Source organism: Mastomys coucha, chromosome X, assembly GCF_008632895.1.
Source record: "Mastomys coucha isolate ucsf_1 chromosome X, UCSF_Mcou_1, whole genome shotgun sequence".
NCBI classification, from domain to species: domain Eukaryota; kingdom Metazoa; phylum Chordata; class Mammalia; order Rodentia; family Muridae; genus Mastomys; species Mastomys coucha.
Window position 1 is genome coordinate 86007437 of NC_045030.1, and position 18624 is coordinate 86026060.

The following is an 18624-nucleotide window of genomic DNA, read 5'->3' on the forward strand; positions in this document are numbered from 1 at the left end:
TTAGTCAGGTACTGTCAGAACCTCTTAGGAGATAGCTATATTTAGGCTGGCTTGCCCTTTCTTCAGTCAGTATTTATTCTGCTTCTATCATCTGTGAATTTAAATGCCTTGTGATCCCTGCATGGCAGGTTTTGGAGATTAGAAGAAAAGGAGATAGTCCATTTAATAATAGTAATTAGAACTTCTTCATTTCTTGATTTCTTCTCTCTAGCATCTGATATGTTATGGCACAGTAACCACATTCCTCCTCTCTTCTTCATAAATGGAATGAGGCATATATGGCTACCATATAGTCCACTTCATCTTCTCCATGAACTTTTGAACTTCTTTTTGTAGCTCTTACGTATTGATAAATCTTCCTCAAACTCATGTTAAATGCTTCTTGGAAGTCTAGAGGATATACATCAATATCATCTATAACTTGGTTAATATTCTTTTTTGCTTTTCATTTCTTTAAGTCTTTGAAGGACAAACATTGAAGTATATCAACATTATTCTTGGTATAGCTGTATGTATCTATGTACAGAAATACAGTAATGGTGATTTCTTTATTATTGCCTCAGGAGACAGACTGTAATTCCCCATGTTTTTTCTAACCCCCAAAAGATAGTTCAGAGTTCATTGTCTTGACAATACTTGGTATCATTTCTCTCATCTTTCCATATAGGTGAGTATATCTTTTCTCTTCATTTTACTAATGTCACCTCAGAAGATTAGCACATAGTATAAGCTTGATATTTTCTACATAGAATAATTGAATGATACGTGAGATCATTAAAATCCAGAGTGTATACCTCTAGCCTTTCATGGATGGGTCCTGATAATCTGCTATTTAGTCTTTTCCTTTTAAAAAGCAGCAGCACCTTGCTTAACAAGGCCCTTTATGCTTGTGCCCATTGCTTAGATTTACCATCACTATAACATTGTGGCTCTCCAGCTGTTCATTACTTTACATTTTCAGTTGAGGAAGCTGATGCTTGCCTAATAAATTAACTTTTCCAATTAAAATTTGCTGTTTTATTACAACACTAGGACTAGCATCCAGGACACACTGAAAATCAAGGTTACTTTCTAAAATTCAATAACACAAACATCTAACTCTCAGGCTATAACAGTGCTGAAATTGCTAGTCTTTGTTCAATAGCAGTGGATGTTCAAAATAGCAATCATTTCTTTTTTTACATACCACTCATTCCTGGGAAAGATGTAGGAATTTATTTCAGTCAAGAATGTATATCAATAATCACACATAGCTCATTTAAGAACGTGAAGCAAAGAATTGGTTAGTACTTAATCAACAGAACTGTTTCTTTCTGCAATATTGTGATTCTTAGCATGATTACTAGGTTTCCAATTTGACACTTTTGGAGACCTGTAAATCAAGACTCATGCTGGTTCCCAGTCTGTCATCCTGAGTCGTAGCTTTGGTTATTTACTTCCTTTCATTATCCAGCATCTATTTACTCTGTAAATCAGTTGAGGAGCTTTCTACAATGAACCTCTATGAGAAAAAAAAATGTGTATTTCTGAGTTGCTTTTCAATTAGAAACATGCACAGATTGTCTGGGTTTATGTGCATATATTTTATTATTATTTCACTTTTGTATGTCAGAGGAATCTGGTGTAAATGTAAATCTAACAGTATGAGCTCTAGTGACCAAATGTATTGCCATAATACATCTTTGGTCAATCAATCTCCTGGGGAAAAGTGTTGCAAGCATGATAAAAATCTGTAATTTGAATTGCTGCCCATGATGGACAATTACTGGGTCTGTATGTTGTCCAAATCCCACACTGAACCATTTCCAGAATAACAGCTTTGCTTTGATGATCTTTAGATTTTATGCCTCTTTCAGCCTTGACAAAATGAAATACCTGTAATGCTTCTAAAATTTTCTACATGTGTTTGTTCAAGGTCTTCCCTGGTGATTACTGCCAGTTACTCAACTGCATTGCTCAACTTTTTTTTCTCTCAATAGGTAAACAACTGATTAGTCTTTATGGTCTAATCTGTTATGGCAAATCTAATTTAGTTCACTGTCCAGTAAATATACCTTACATATTCTCATTTGTAGTACAGAGGATCAGACTAAGAGCTCCTATATGGTGGGCAAGGTTATTATGTTTTTTTACCACTGAGCAATATTTGCAGAAATAGAAGCCACATTGTATGTAACTTTAGCAAACTGATCCATATAATACATGTTGTACTACTTTTGAAGAGCCTCTATATTATATATATAGTATATTTTATAAGTTAAATAATACTTTACTGTAATTATTTATTCAATTTCAATATATAATGAAAATTATACTCAGCACAAACATCTAGATTACTAAATAATCACAAACTAAATGTATCTGTGTAAAAACTACACAACTCTAAAAACAGAATATTATCACAACCTTGTCAGACAACTTCATATAAATCCAAAGGCAACTACTGTCCAGAGTCCTAAAATATTCTACTCTTTTTTCCTCAGTTTATTATGATATGTTTAATCAAACAGGTTTTCCAAATCTGCTCAATTGTAACTGATTTCTCCATCCCTTAACATTACATTTTTGTAATCTATCCATATTGTTGCAAATAGTCATAAATCTCTTACTCTATATTTACAAGATCATAGATGGATGAATAGGTACATAGGTAGATAGATAGATAGATAGATAGATAGATAGATAGATAGATAGATAGATAGATAAATGAATAGATGCAGAAAGAGATATAACACATGTATACATTAGTTAAAGAGAGATAGATAGATAGATAGATAGATAGATAGATAGATAGATAGATTAGATAGATAGATAGATAGATAGATAGATAGATAGATAGATAGATAGATAGATAGATAGGTAGATAGGTAGGTAGGTAGATACATACATACATATATACATACATACATAGACATAGAGATACAGCATATGCATGTATTAGTTTAAGAGGCACGGAAAGTGAATCTTTTGGTAAATATAAATAAGTATGCACTTCTGTTGACTGTATAACTGCAAGTAGAATTGCAAGTCAAATACTGTTTTTTATATACTTGGAAAATTGATTGCTTATTTCCCTAAAGCCTTATGCCCATGTCCTCTTGTAAAGGCAATAATCTCTCCATAATTTCCCCTCTTCAAAATGGATTCTCATGTATGTACATTGTCTTACAATGCACTTCTTTTATTTATAGTATTCATCTAATTATGCTTAGTTAATAATAATACACTATTTGTGGTTATTACCTTCTAGAGTTCAATACAGTTATAAGTTTTAAAATGGCTATAAAATAGCTTTATGTCTATATAAAAAGACTGTTCTATATTACTTTGTCAGTGATTGAATTTCAAACAGGCAAAAGGTATTAAACAACTCAATCAAACAGGATTAATCAATTCATTATACATTTTGCCTATGGAATTCAAAGCATATGATGATATTATACTAACAAACATGATTTTGAAGGAGATTTACACAAATAGACAATATGATTAATGCAAATGAAATTAGTAAAAAAAGCTGTAGAAAAGATCCCTGAAAAGATACCTGAAAATAAAATTAGAACCAAACAACCCAAAATCATAGAACATATATTTATAAGAGTTAGAGATTATGAGTATCAATGAGGATAATACAATAGAAGTTATAAGAATTATTGAGAGGATATTAAGTGAACACATAACAAAAAAGACAATGATTGTTTTTCAGTAAGAGTGACACAAGATTTAGGGTAAGGGTTGACTTTGGAATCAACATTATTTCATTGTTATAAGAAAGAAAATGGAAATTTGCAATCATCTTCGAGTATAATTCATTTGGCAGAGTGTTACTGGAAGTATACCAAATGCCAAGTGACAAGCTGTGTTCCAGTAACTTGGTAACACTTTCTTTCTTTTTAAAAAAGTTACTAACATTTGTTTATTTTGATGTACATATACATTTGTGGATAGGTACTTAGATGAGAGGGGTGCATTTACCATGCAGCACATGTGAAGAACAGAGAATAACTTTCTACCATATAAGTCTAGGGTTTGACCTTTTATGATCAAATTGAGCAGCATATGCCTTTTTCAACTTTAGCCATCTTACAACAAGCTTGATAGTTTTTATTTTAGTGAATATAATAATACTAATTTGGACTATGTTTCCAAGAAAACACCCCTCAGAATGATAGAGGAAAATGTGGTTTATTTGTAAGGTAACCAAAAGAAATAGGGGAATGAAACAGAGATAGAAAAGAAAATAAAAACTAAGGAAGCCAGTTATTATGAAAGCTATTGTTTTTAATATTGTTGTTAAAAACAACAGTTGTTCATCATTGCTAAGGGAACTCCCAGAGAATAGTAGAAAATGCTTCTCATAGTTTTTACCCCAAACCAACAAGGTTAGGGATCAAGAACTCTTATCTGGCATTGCCTTAATACCTCTACGGAGGCTTTAATTCTGCTTGCAAGTCTATTCAAGATAAAAGACATCCTTTATGCTTGTATTAATGCAAGTGCTTGCTAATGAGTACTCAAGGAAATAGTATATAGATTGCTCACTGGCACCATCCACTACAAATCCCTATTCTTGCAGCTAAGGTGTCTACTGTGTCGAGTGAGAAATAGAAAAGTAAACTATAAATCATAGTAGTGTGGGATAAGTATCCATGGCTTCACAAAGGATGATCATGGAAACCCTTTTATCTATAACGATGACATTTGAATATGCAGTTAGTTATCAAAGATATACCTAGAAGGAAAATGTTACATCTTAAACCATAGATAGAAAAAGCTGCTCCCAAAAATAAAACTCTGGGATAATTTGTTCCCAAGATACCTCCTTTGAAATGTCTGTTTTATTGGCAAATTTATCATAAAAAGAATTTGAATAGGAAAAGGTAAAGATATCATGCCCAAAAATGTATTGATACCTATAAGAATCATGGACTCATATCATCTGGATACTATTACAAAGTTGGTAATGTTTGGTTCTGTGGTCTTTGGAAGATTATTGTGTAAAATCTCCTTCATAGTGGCATATGCATCAAGTATATATGTCCAAATATCCCTGTTAAATATGTATAAAGAAGATCAACATCTTGTCTTATTTGTTCTCATTTGAACCTCTGGAGTCAATCCTCAGGTGTTTCCTACCATTTCTTTGAGACAAGATCCCTCTTTAGTTTGAAATATCACTAAGTAATATAAGACAAGCTACCCAATGAGCTTGTTGAGCCTGTGTCTAAACACAGATCCTTATGCTCACAAGTAAGTGCATAAGTAATAGAGCCCCAAGCCCTTCAGTACCTTTCTAAGAAATAATTGTTATTGGGTATCAGAGTTTAAGATTGAATTTATATTTCTAAACATAGCACCAATATTCTAGTTTATTTCCCTGCAATTAATTTAATAGAAAGTCAAATTTGCCACCTGAGTGAAGAAACAATTTAATTATTTATTCTACCTATCCCACCCATAGCACTTTAGATATTTTTAATGAGAGATATAACTGTGCAGTGGCATACAGATCCTAAATTCTAGCGTCTTCTCTTGAGTAATAATTACTGTTTTTTATTCTTCTTTTCATTCCAGTTGAAAGAATTCAGATACAGTGGGATGAGGTACAAGAACAGCTGCAGAACAGGAGACAACAGTTGAATGAAATGTTGAAGGATTCGACGCAATGGCTAGAAGCTAAGGAAGAAGCTGAACAGGTCATAGGACAGGCCAGAGGCAAGCTTGACTCATGGAAAGAAGGTCCTCACACAGTGGATGCAATCCAAAAGAAGATCACAGAAACCAAGGTTAGTGTCAAAAACATCTTTAAAACAAAATACTTGTTATAGCAAATGAAAGCTTGCCATGGATTAAAATTTAATGTTTTTTTTAGTGAAAATTACTTTTATAAGATTAAAAGTGGAATTCTTGCTTGTGTTTGTTTATTTGTTTGTTTTTGAGACAAAAATCTCAAAATCAAAATCCTCAAAAGTACAGATGAGTGCCACTACACCTACTTGCTTTAAAATTTTGAGACACAGTACAGGTTAGAGGAAAGCTGATAGTCCATCAAAACCATAAAGTTAATTTTAATCTTGTATTATGCACAGTTTCTTAGTTTTGTTTTGTTAATACAGGTTTACGAAGCCTGTTCTCACCTTCACTTCTGATCTTCCTGTATACGCCCTCTGTAATTAGAAGCATGTCCTTTGCCACCATGCTAAACTTCTGCTGGGGGTTGAATTCAACACTTCCTGATGCTAGAAAAGCACTCTATTAAGTGAAATAAATCCCTGCTTATCACCTGGGTTTTACACCACACCACTCTTTGAAGAACACTTCAAAGATTATATGCACACCACACTTCTATAATAATATGAGGTTAACTTAATATTCATCATTAATTTCTTCCTAGGAAAAGTAATAAATATATTCCCCTTTATATCTCACTGGCTCTAACTGAAGAAGTGAGTGAGTGGGTATCAGAAAATGTTTAAGGGGAGCTTATAGTCTCACTTTCTTCCCCCTTTTTCTGATGTTAGCACAGTATTTTCTATGCCTTTAATTATTCCTTCTCTTTTCTCCTTCTTTCTTTTAAAACATTAGAAAGATCCTTCCACTTAATAGGTCAACACTAAAAAAATGAATAAACAATAGATAAAAAGATAAAAAGATAATAAAATTTAAAAAAAAAGTTCAGCACTTTCTTGGCTAAAAGGAAAGAGTAAAGAAATAAAGTGTATTCATTTTATGAAGTGCCAAGCATGATGCTTTATATACATTTAGTCATTTCAAATCTTACATGTATTGGCTATCTAAGACATTAAATGCTAAACAGTGGATACTGTTAATAGTTTTTAACCAGTGAAATAATGTGTTTAGAAGGTGGTATTGTTGGACATTTGATCAAAAACTCTCCATTGTTTTTTTTTTTTCTACTCTGTCAGAAAGTCTTTCTGGTAGGCAAGGATCTGAATCTGACATACATTGTGTTAACTAAGAAAAAAAACATAATTTTCTTGGATAATGTCCTTTTTTCATTTCTTAAACATCTCATCTCCAAAGCAGTCTGTTTATATTATGTTGAGTTGTATTGAGAAAGAAAACCTGAGATATCAAGAACATAATACAATAACAATAATAATTGATTTGTTAGTTATATTCAATTAGAACCTGATAAATCCTTTTCTACAATCTCTGTCCAACTGGTCACTTGGGGAATAAGCTTTTCCAATTTTTTCGAAACTATTGTTTTAAACATATGAGTTGCCCTAAAGCCACTGAGAATGTTCTCATTTAGTTCATGAATTTTATGGAAGGCCTAAGATTTCTACCATGTCTCACTGACCAGATGTTTTTCCAGTTAATTTCAGATACACTGACTGGTATTAATAAGCTTTAAGTCAATCTTCATCAAAGCTACTTTGTTAGAGGATCTAAGCTGCTGTGAAGTCAAGATCTTTGGTACAAAAATTCTGGAAGTCCATGTAGGATTTTAAGACATTATTTCCTCTATTATTATTAGTTTCCTGACACAGATGCATAAGTAGTTTCTAATAATTGTTTTCTTAATTCTTGGTCTGACTATTTGAAATTTAATCCACATGGTCATTCTTGATTGCTCTATTCTTAACTATATGCTAGTATACTATGAATTTTACAGATCATAAACAAAAAGGGTTATTGGATACAAAATTATCAAGAAGGTTTGACATAGATAGAGAATCAAGAAAAATGAGATGTAAGTAGTACTATATTTTGACTCTAAAGGGTGACAATTGAAAAATAATCTTAGCCTGAAAGAATCCTAAAGGGGTGTCAGAAATTATTAGGGTGTAATAAGTAGCTGTTTTAAAAAGACTAAAGGAAAGAAAATATAGAGGAAAACAAAACAGTCTATATATCCAAACAGATGTTTTTAAAAGACCTAACAAAAACATAGGATTTTATTATAATTACTATCTTTTTCAAGACTTTTAAAAATGGTTTTGAGTAGTCTTCTGTCTGCTTCATACAAATGACTCAGCCATAGGTGTGGCTATCATAATAAACATATGATCATAAGGCAGGTGATAAAGATGGTCAAAACATTAATGCTCCCATCAACCTCCTCCCCTGGATGGTATAAATGAAGAATAAAACAATCCTATTGCTAATACTAAAGTTAAGTGTTTGTTGTATGCTAAAAACTGTGTTAGCCATTTTACATTCACTCTTTTAATTGGCTCTCTCAATCATTTCTTATGAAAAGTGTTCCTTTTTAGTGGCATGCTGAGAAGACTGAGGCTGACGAGGTTCAGGAGCTTCTTTTGATAGGAGTAGGCATACAGAACAGGAATTTATAGCAAGGATTTTTGTATATGACTTCACAGACTTTCATTTCCTCCCATTTTCTGTATAAATAAAACAAATTGATAAGACATTATGAGGTTCAGAAAGAGACAACAGTAATTATTAATTGACAAATAAGATATTATTGATAAACCATCTAGCTGAAAAAGAAAGTAACTAAATAGTGTGATATGGGAACATTTTCACAGTATTTTCTACTCTGAAAAACAAGATAATTTCAAATTATATTCATTTAAATGAAACTACTATTTTTATTTCTTTTCAAAGTTGGGGAACAAATAAAAGTGAGATCTTTTCATAGCTAAATGTGTTCTCACTACTGAGTGATGATGGTGTCAGGCTTCTCACTTACAATTTTCTTTTAAGAAAACTTTTTGGAAATAGATACAAGCAGACACTGGATAATCTGACCTACATCTCTCTCCTCATAAAAGATTGCTACATTTGTTTTCTTCTGATTCCAAGAAAATCTACTAGTCTTCCAAAGCGCTTATCAGATTTGGAGAGCTGTGGTTATACAGTCAGTTTCCATTACTGCCCCATTTGTGATGATGACCCAGTCTACTCTTAGTAAAGAGATGTAAATGGTTTCAAATACTAAGAAAATTCTATGACCTTTTATACTTTTTATTTTAGTTTTTCAGGACAGGATTCTTCTTATTAACAGCCTTGGCTATCCTGGAACTCACTTTGGAGACCAGGATAGCCTCAAACACACAGAGATTCACCAGCCTCTACCTTCTGGTTGCTAGGATTAAAGGATTGTGCCACCATGCCTAGCAACCAAAACACCATACTTGAATTCTACTGATCTTGATTCCTAGCAATCTGGATGCATTATTGATTATTAATCTCTAACCACTTTTATACTTTTTAATGGTTGTTCATTTTTAATCCTTCATAGCATTTCACTAAGTTCCATCCTTAACTCTTACCTCTCTAGCTTGATATTCTTAAACTATCCAATTCTTGGTTAAAAATATTGGGAAGCAATTGTACAAATAATACCATATTTACATAGTAGAAATCACATGTGAGATGGCTTCTGGGAAAGCCCATCTTAAAAACTTGGTCAAAATAGAAGAAGCCAGCAGTAGGAGAACACTGGTTGGGCAGAAAAACAGACTCCAGATGGTCTATTCTATGAATTACTAATTAGTGGGTTATGATAAACTTTATATAATCTATTTGTACATTCTCTCTTTGCTGTATAAATCATTAATTTCCTGAAACAAAGATGTGCATTTGGTATTCAGATTATTTAATTAACCACATCTTATTTAATCTTCGTAGAGTTGGTATAAATATGCTCGCTTTCAAGAGACAGATGTTACAAAACAAACACCCCCCCCAAAAAAAAAAAAAACCAAAACACAAGATTAAACACTAAACAAAATCTCTGCCAATAAGCCCGAACAGAAATCCTGTGAGAGATGATGCCATTTAGAACTTTCAAAAAAGCAAAACTAGTATGCCAATGGCACCTGAAACTGCCAGCACTGATCATCTTAGGATTTATTTCATTTGGCACAATCTTGGTTGAGTTCACAGCCTATTCACCAGGCTAAGATTGGACCAAACTTGGCAATAGGATCTTTAGAAAAATTATTTCTTGATCATTTTGAACTTTCTTTTCCAGTGGCAATAAAGATTTGGCCAGGCTCACACTTTCCATTTATTTGTCTCCTTTCAGCTTTTGAAAAAGAAATTCCGTTTTTGTCTGCTCTGTGATTGCTTTTGTGTCAAATTCAGCATAAAAGCTTTTCAAATGTGACGGTATTAGCTGTTTTGTGCTTGGGTGAGCTAAGAGTACATGAATTCAATAGAGAAGTGAAATCTTGTTGAGCCTTGCTGATTTGGCTATTTAATACTTGAAACTATTTGAAGGGAAAAATCTAATGACTTTCAATTATTAAATAAACATTTCCTGGGCTGAAAAAGCCTATGTTTTAAATGCATCTTTTACTGGACCATAGATACATTATAATTGTAATTAATATTCTTATTAAAACCTATTCTTTTTTAACTTTTTATTGGATATTTTATGTATTTATATTTCAAATGTTATCTCCTTTCCTGGTTTCACCTCTGGACCTCCCCTATCCCATCCCCATCCCCCTTCTATGAGGGTGCTCCCCCACCCACCCATCCACTCCCACCTCCCCACCCTGGCATTCCCCTACACTCGGGCATTCAAGCCTTCACGGGACCAAGGGCCTCTCCTACCATTGATGCCAAATAAGGCCATCCTCTGCTACTGTGCAGCTGGAGCCATGAGTCCCTCCATGTGTACTCTTTGATTGGTGGTTTAGTCCCTGGGAACTCTGGGGGATCTGGCTGGTTGATATTGTTGTTCTTCCTATGGGATTGCAAAGCCCTTCAGCTCCTTTATAGAAAAATCTGTTCTATAATAAACCTACACTAGCCACTTGACAATCACAAATTAATTTAGTAGGAAATAAAGAAATCAGGGGGAATTCTTTAATAAACTTGCAGTGTGCGTGTGTGTGTGTGTGTGCGTGTGTGTGTGTGTGTGTATGTGTGTGTGTAGGGGGGGTGAAACTTGCCTATAAGACAGTATTCTGTCTGTATTATAGGTATGTACAATGATAGCACTGAATTTTTATATATGTTAAACATAAACATTTTAATATGTATGGATATATATGCATATATAGAGTTACACAATTGACTGAAACTAATAGTTTAAAGATGTGATTTCTAAACTAATAATGAAAAACATTGTCTAAGATTATCTGTTCAGAACCTACCATCTTCTCATGCATTTTTAAAACTACCCTTTGTTCTCCCTTAACACTGCCAAATGAGTAAGAATCAATAAGCTAATAGTACTTTCCTTCTTAAAGCACTAAGAAGCCACTAGACTCAAAACAGAGAACATACCTTATATCTCAGATACAACATAAGTAATGTCAGGGTATGTTCCCCTATTACTCACACATATATTTAAGACAGAATTTCCATGTCTTGTTCTCCTTTATACTCTGACCACACCATTATTTTACCTAGGTTTCATTCACAGTTTAACTTTTTCAGTATTTGAAACTATACTGTGATGACTCTAGATATCCACTCCTCGCCAACAACAACAAAAAAGAAGACAACTATAGAAATTCTCCTCTGAACTCAGAAAATTAACCAAAAGATATAATCTTTGACATGTTATACTTCTACAAGAACCGTGAAATTTTCCTGTCCTTTTCTTCTAGCTCCACAGGTACCTTGAGAATCATCAGCCTTGGAACCACTGGGAAAAATAAAATTAAAAGTATATGGAGAATCTAATCTTTATTTGACCTGACTTATAGCTAAGTCCCTATGAAAAGGCATCCATTCATGTTCATAATACATATCACTCTATAGCAGTGATTTAACATAACACTATATATTGGCAGTGATGTTCATTGAGGTTTGGAAAAAAAAACTTTAAATGCACATCTGGGCATTGAGATGTCCATATGGGGGCTTCAAAAGTTCTGGCATATTTGTGGAGAATGGAGAAGGTCTTGGGCATGCATCCACAAATATAAGTGAATTAAAAGAGAAAAACTATAACCAAGCACCACACGGAAATTCTGTGTTTGAAAGCACAACAGTTAGCATAAAACAGTCATGATGAATGCTCGATAGATATAATCCAGTCTGAGAAAAAGAAAAATAATATAAAAATACATAAAGCAAAAACTGAAAAAGTAAACTGATACGCAATTCAAGCAAATGTAGCTGGCTGTTTCTTGTTTTTAATAGCACATTATCTGGACAGATAAACAAGGGGAGATACTTGAAAGACACTATAATCTTACAAACCATAGAAGGCATCTCTACAATTCTCTACACAATAATAGCAGAATTCATATTATTCTCAGGTACACAATAAATCCTCTTCAAGATAGTCCACAAAGAGATGAAAATTTTATAATGTAAATTTTCAGATTATGGAATAAATTAGAGATAAATAGCTAGAACACATTAATGAATTTTGCAAATGTAAGAAAATTCTATCATGCATGCTAATGGAACCACTGTGCTAGAGAAGAAATATCATTAAAATTCAAAGTACCTTGAGAAAAATGGGTATAAAAACACAAAGTCCTAAGGCCTCTGAAGAGCAAAGTGTGTGACATTTTGTGCTATAAAAAAAATAAAATAAAATAGGAAGAATCTCAAATCAATAGTCACATTTCCTATCATTGGAAACTGTAAAAAGAAGAAAATTATCATGTTATCATAAGTAATAGATGCTACAGTGGAAATAACAAAAGAAAGAAAATTAATTCAATGCAGACATATTTATAACTGTGTTTATATGCAACAGACAGATCTCTTTTTGCTAAAATGAAAAAAAAAACAGAAAAAAGGCTCAAATTACTGATCATAGGTATGAAAGAGCATATTGTTATTAATTTCATGTAAATAAAATTGAATATTATAAAATGTTATGAACAACTGAAGAAATAACACAATTAACTTGTAATAAGTAAAGGAAATGACAGTTTTACAATTCCCCACAATGAAAGATGGCAGATCCTGGGGGCTTCAAAAGTGAGTTCTACCATGCTTTTAAATAATAATTAATCTCCATCTTTTATAAACTGAAAGTAGAAGTAATAATACTTCTCATTGAAACAGAGTAAAATAAAAAAGAATAATGTGGTACAAAATGCAATAAAATAAGTCCTATCATTCATAATAGCATGAGTGAAACTTAATAGACTTACACTAAATAAAATCAGTCAGGTATAGAAAGTCAAATGTCTTAGTACATCACGTGAATTTATATATGGACTCTAATCACTCTAAACTTACACAGGTAGAGACAAGCATGACGATGACAAGAGTCCTGAGATATTCTGGTGGAGATCATGGTGTTTCAGTTAGAATGTATAAACACTCAAAATTCATTACACAGCATGCTGATATGGTTAATAATAAAATATCACATGCGTCTGAATCATTTTTACAACCACATTTCCAATTCTCCAATACAAAAAATAATGAACATTATATGAGGTAGCAGATTAGACCAATTGCCTTAGATATCAAGTTTATTGTATAAATATGTATAATTTTCATTTGTTAATTAAAAGTAAATATTTTAATTAAAATAAGTAAAGTTAAATGGCTTACAAAACATAACCTATTCCAGGATGGAATTTAAAACTAAACAAAAGATCTAAAAGTTTAAGGGCTGGAATGATGGCTCAGCAGTTAAGATCACTTATTGTACTATCATGAGTACTAGAGTTTGGATCCCAGCATCCATGTAACAAGTTGGGCATCCAATAATTGCCTATCTATTCAGTTTAAAGAGATCAGAGACAGGATCACTGGCATTTACTGGATTCCACCCTCACTGAGAAAAACAAGCCAAATTCAGTAAGGAATCCTGTTTCAAATGCATAGATACAGAGTGTTAAATGAGGACAGCTATTGCCATTTTGGGACCTACATATACATTTGCAAGGTTGCATACCCATCCACTTGCCTATACACACAAACACACATACCATAAAACTTTAAAATATTTCAGAAAAGTATAGAGGTACAAAAGTTGTTAGGCAACAACAAAAATGATATTAATAAAAGGCAAATTATACTTAATCAAAATTAAAACTTTTCTACTTCAAACAATGTCAATGAATTTAAAAACAATCCACAGCACTGGAGAAAATATTTTAAATAGTATCTGTAATTAGAAATGTATTCAAGAACATATATAAACTCTAATAACTCAACCAAAATATAAATTACCCAATCGCAGAGACTGTTTTAATAGAAATAGTCTCCAAAGTAGACATCCTTAAACAAGTGATAATATAGCTATCATTAATGATGAGAAAATATAATGAAAAACAATGAAATGGTATTTTATATGCATTAGCCAAAATAATGATTTCATACTATGAGAAGCACAAGAATGGAGAATAACTGGCATCATTACATATTTGATGAGTATTAAAATAATGAATATGTTCAGATGTGGTAGAGCAAACCTATAACCTAAAGGTAGAGTGTTACTGCAAGTTCAAGTCCAGTGTGGGCTATATAACAAACAGGTTCCATGACAACCAGAGTTATGTAATAAAAACCTAGTCTCAAGAAAACAAATAAATGAATGAATAAACATGTAAGTAAAATAAAAAGACTGTCAAAACAGTGGGAAAATATTCAGAAATTTACAAATATATAAATATTAGTGTTCCGCTGCTAAATATATACTCAACAGGAATAAAAGTAGACAAACATTTATACAGAAGTGTTAATTAATTAATGGTAGTATTAGTTATCATATTCAAGATACATAGTAAACCCATATCTCCATCAGCAAATAAATACATAAACAGAATCTTGTACATGCAAAAATGAAATATTATTAAATGACAAAAATTCATTATGATGCTAATAGTGTAGGGTAGATAAACCTCCAAGTCATTAAGCCAATTCATATAACCCAGTCAAAAAATAACATTGTCTCTCTCTGGTTATATGCAAAACAAATAATAGCTGAGGAAGGTGGTTGTTAATATGAGGTAGAAGAGCTTGTCTTAGAATTGGATTGTAAAAACACTAACACCTAACTCCTTTACTGTATTGTTTCATCATCTACGCTGTAAAGTTGGAGAAGTTATTTTAGTCAATCCATCTTATTTACTGAGTTCTATTCCCCCTGTATGACCCCCACCTTTAAACTACATTTTCAGAGTGCTCTAAGCATATAATAAACAGAGGCTTGAATCTGGGCTTGAATCTGTAACCTCCTGGCCAGTCAGAGTTTGTCAGTTGTCTCTGTTTACCCTGCACCAGTTATACTGTTTGAGTTTGCTCAGGGGCAGATGGCCCAAGAAGAATTTCTAGCTGTGTGCTTATCTGTGCTTAACAATCTTCAGAACCTAGGAGGACTTCCAAATAGCGGCCAGGTAATGTAAAGGTTTTTTTTTGTTTGTTTGTTTGGATTTTTTTGTTTGTTTGTTTTTGTTTGTTTGTTTGTTTGTTTGTTTTGTTTAGACAGGGTTTCTCTGTGTAGTCCTGGCTGTCCTGGAGCTCACTCTGTAGACCAGGCTGTCCTCGAACTCAGAAATCCGCCTGCTTCTGCCTCCCAAGTGCTGGGATTAAAGGCGTGTGCCACCTAAAAAGACTCAGACATAACTTTCTTGGGAAGAGACATAAAATGAACCATAATGCAGAAAGTCCCTACAAATGCAACACGCAGAGACCAAAACCACAAAGTGAGAGACAGGATGACAGTGATGGCAGCATTCAGCTCAGTGCTGCTGGAACTGTCACAGCTGCGCTGGCTTCATGACGTGGGCTGTTTCTGGTGAATGTGGCTGTGCCCGACAGTGGCCTGTTGTTTCAGCTGTTTGTCCAGGTCAGTCTGCAGTCATGCATGGCAATGGGCACTGTGCAGTCCAAGTGAGTAAACCAGTGAACCTATATGGGAGAATGGGCCTTGTCTACATTGGTCTGCCTCAAACAGGACTCTGCAAGGCTGCCCCTCCACAGCAAGTAATACTGCCCTTTCTGATTCTTCCTTTCTCAAGCACATAGATTGACATATTTCAGGCTTTTCCATTTTTGATTTTTCAAAATCAAATTGTTTTTTCTGACATTTAAATGTAATAATATATTAGATATTAGATATATTTTAATATATAATATAAATTTCCCTTTTTTGGTGTGTTGAATAGTAATTAGGAAGAAAATCATCTTTTTTATCTTTGTCTTTAAATTGCCTCCTAAAACAGGGGTTTCCATGATTTCTGTCCATTTCCAGTCAAGTTGCCTTTCTTTGGAAATAAAATCTATATACAAGAAAAAAAAAAGAAGAATTGGATTGTAGAAATGATTACACATCTATGTGACTCAATGAAAAATCAATGAAGTATACAGTTTCAATGAGTGTATAATATGTGGATTATGTATTGGTAAATCTGCTTTTAAAAGTGTATTTGGACCACCAACCAGGCAGCATACACCAGCTGATATGAGGCCCCCAACACACATACTGTAGAGGACTGCTGGGTCTGTGTTCAGTCAGAGATGATGCACTTAACCCTCAAGAGACTGGAGACCCCAGGGAGTTTAGAGGTCAGGTGGGATGAGGGGGTGGGGAGTGGGGACATCCTCGTGGAGACAGGGGCAGAGGAGGTATGCGATGTAGAACAGTCAGAGGGTGGACCAGGTGGGGAATAAAATCTGTGTAAAAAAAAAGTGTAAAAAAGATTAAATAATTTTTTAAAAAAAGTATATTCACACATCATGAAGACTACAGGGGCTTTTTCCTAATTTGTAAAGCGCAGTTATGTGGTCTCATAACAAAAGATATTTGTGAATGTAGTTTTCTATAGTAGCTCATAGGAATTAAAAAAAATTACCTAGACATCTGGGTGTGGTGGCAGAAGAAAATGTTACTGTCTGGTGATTTCTGATGTTCCTTTGGTGGTAGTTTTTTTCTACATCCTTTCGACCATACTTCTCTTAGGATTCTGGGTTATCTGCATGATTTGTCAATTACAACACTGCTTAAGCCTTTTAATAAAGTCAGCAAATTAAAGCGAGAGCTCAAATAAAGAGAATGCTTTCCAAATGTCATAATGAAATTAAGGTAATGAAGTACTTGGAGGACTCTCCTCCCATCCTTTTTTATAAAACTTATTCCAAAGAAGCTGGAAGAGAAATGGGGCCTGAAAGTAGAGAGGGGAAAAATAAATTGTATGCCATTAGTTTAATTATAAAAATTCATTACATGAAGCCATGTAAGACAGAAAATAATGGAACTCTAATGGGTTGGCCGATAACACATTTACTAGCCTGCTCTCAGCTTGTAGTCATTGTTGAAAGGACAAAAACATAGCGGCACTGGTATGGAGCCCTCAAAGCTGTTGAAAAGATTAATCATTTCCAGTAAGCTAGAAAATGAGTGCCATTTTCTTAAATAGTATCCTGTATGGAATGTTACCTTAGGAAACAGAATTGTTTGGTAATGTCAAAGGTTTAATGGATGAGTCTTAGAGTTAATGGTGAGAAGCTTTACATTCGAAATAGCTTCCTTGCACATATTTTAATATTTTTATTATAAATCCATAAAGGATTTTATAGGACATTTTAATTCACACAAGAAAGAAAAAAATTAACTTTCTTTTCCCAATAAAGATTTATAGAACATTAATTCATATTTATAGCTAAATTGTTTAGTGATTTTAAAGACCCAAGCAAATATATTCTTTTTCTGCTCTCTATGAACATTCTACTTTGAGTTACACAATAATTTTCCAATGAAGCTATAATTATTGAGAAAAAATGCCCTTCAATGTTCAATTACAGCAGATACAATATGTAAATTACAAGCAAACTACATGATGAAACCTGAGTCTAAATACCTGTACTTTTGTGATGTTTCTTTCACAGACTTTACCATTGTGAAAAAGTATGTCAAATGTAAGGACTTTTGTATTGTTAAGTAAACAATTGTGAGATTGCAGTAGGAAAGAAAATTTAACAAATGTTAAAATAGATATGTAGGTATGCTAAATATGTTTGTGGTCTGTTTTACTAGGGAGGAGATTTGGATTTATCAGAGGGAGGTTCAGGTTCAATTTTTTTCATCAAATTTACCCAAATTTTACAATAACTGTTAGCTAGTGTACTCTTTCTACATACCAACTGGCCTTGCAAACTACATATAGTTGCAAAAATTTAGTTCCAGCACAAAAATCAGAGAACAACTCATTCACACAATCAGGGGTCCCATAAAAAAACACTAGACTGGAAGCATAATATCTTGCTGTGGGACTATATTTGCTCCTATCTGTTGCAGGAGGAAGTTTTTCTGATGATAGCTATATAGCAATGATCCCTGAGTACAGCAGAATATCATTAGGAGTCATTTTATAACTACTTTTTTTTTTTTTGCTTTTTCAAAGATCAGTATTATTTGGTTTTACCCTAGGTCCCTGGACTATTTTCAGATTGGTCAATCAAGCAGTGTTAGTTAAGGATTTCATCTTGTAGAGTGGGCTTTAACTCAAACCACTTATTGGTTGATTATTTCCACAAGGCTTGTGATCATATCTTGGAGACAGAATTCTATTGTGGGTAAAGGTTTTGTGGCTGGATTAGTGCTACATTTTTCTTTTGATAGTATGCAGAGAATCTTCTTATACCAAAGATGCTGGATCATACTGGTGAACACATTATGTAGGCACCAGCTCGGAATACCCATTTTCCATGAATTGTGTAGGTGCTATCTTTTTTTTTTTCTTTTAGATATTT

The 18624-nt window shown here is 33.2% G+C and overlaps 1 protein-coding gene across 1 annotated transcript in view; it reads left to right on the forward strand.

Moving 5' to 3' along the window:
- Nucleotides 1–18624, forward strand: part of Dmd (dystrophin) — a 2056279-nt gene that overhangs the window by 1439783 nt on the left and 597872 nt on the right. Inside the window, exon 52 of the mRNA XM_031364700.1 lies at nucleotides 5575–5786. Coding sequence (XP_031220560.1) covers nucleotides 5575–5786 — 212 coding nt within the window. The remainder of the gene's footprint in view (nucleotides 1–5574; nucleotides 5787–18624) is intronic.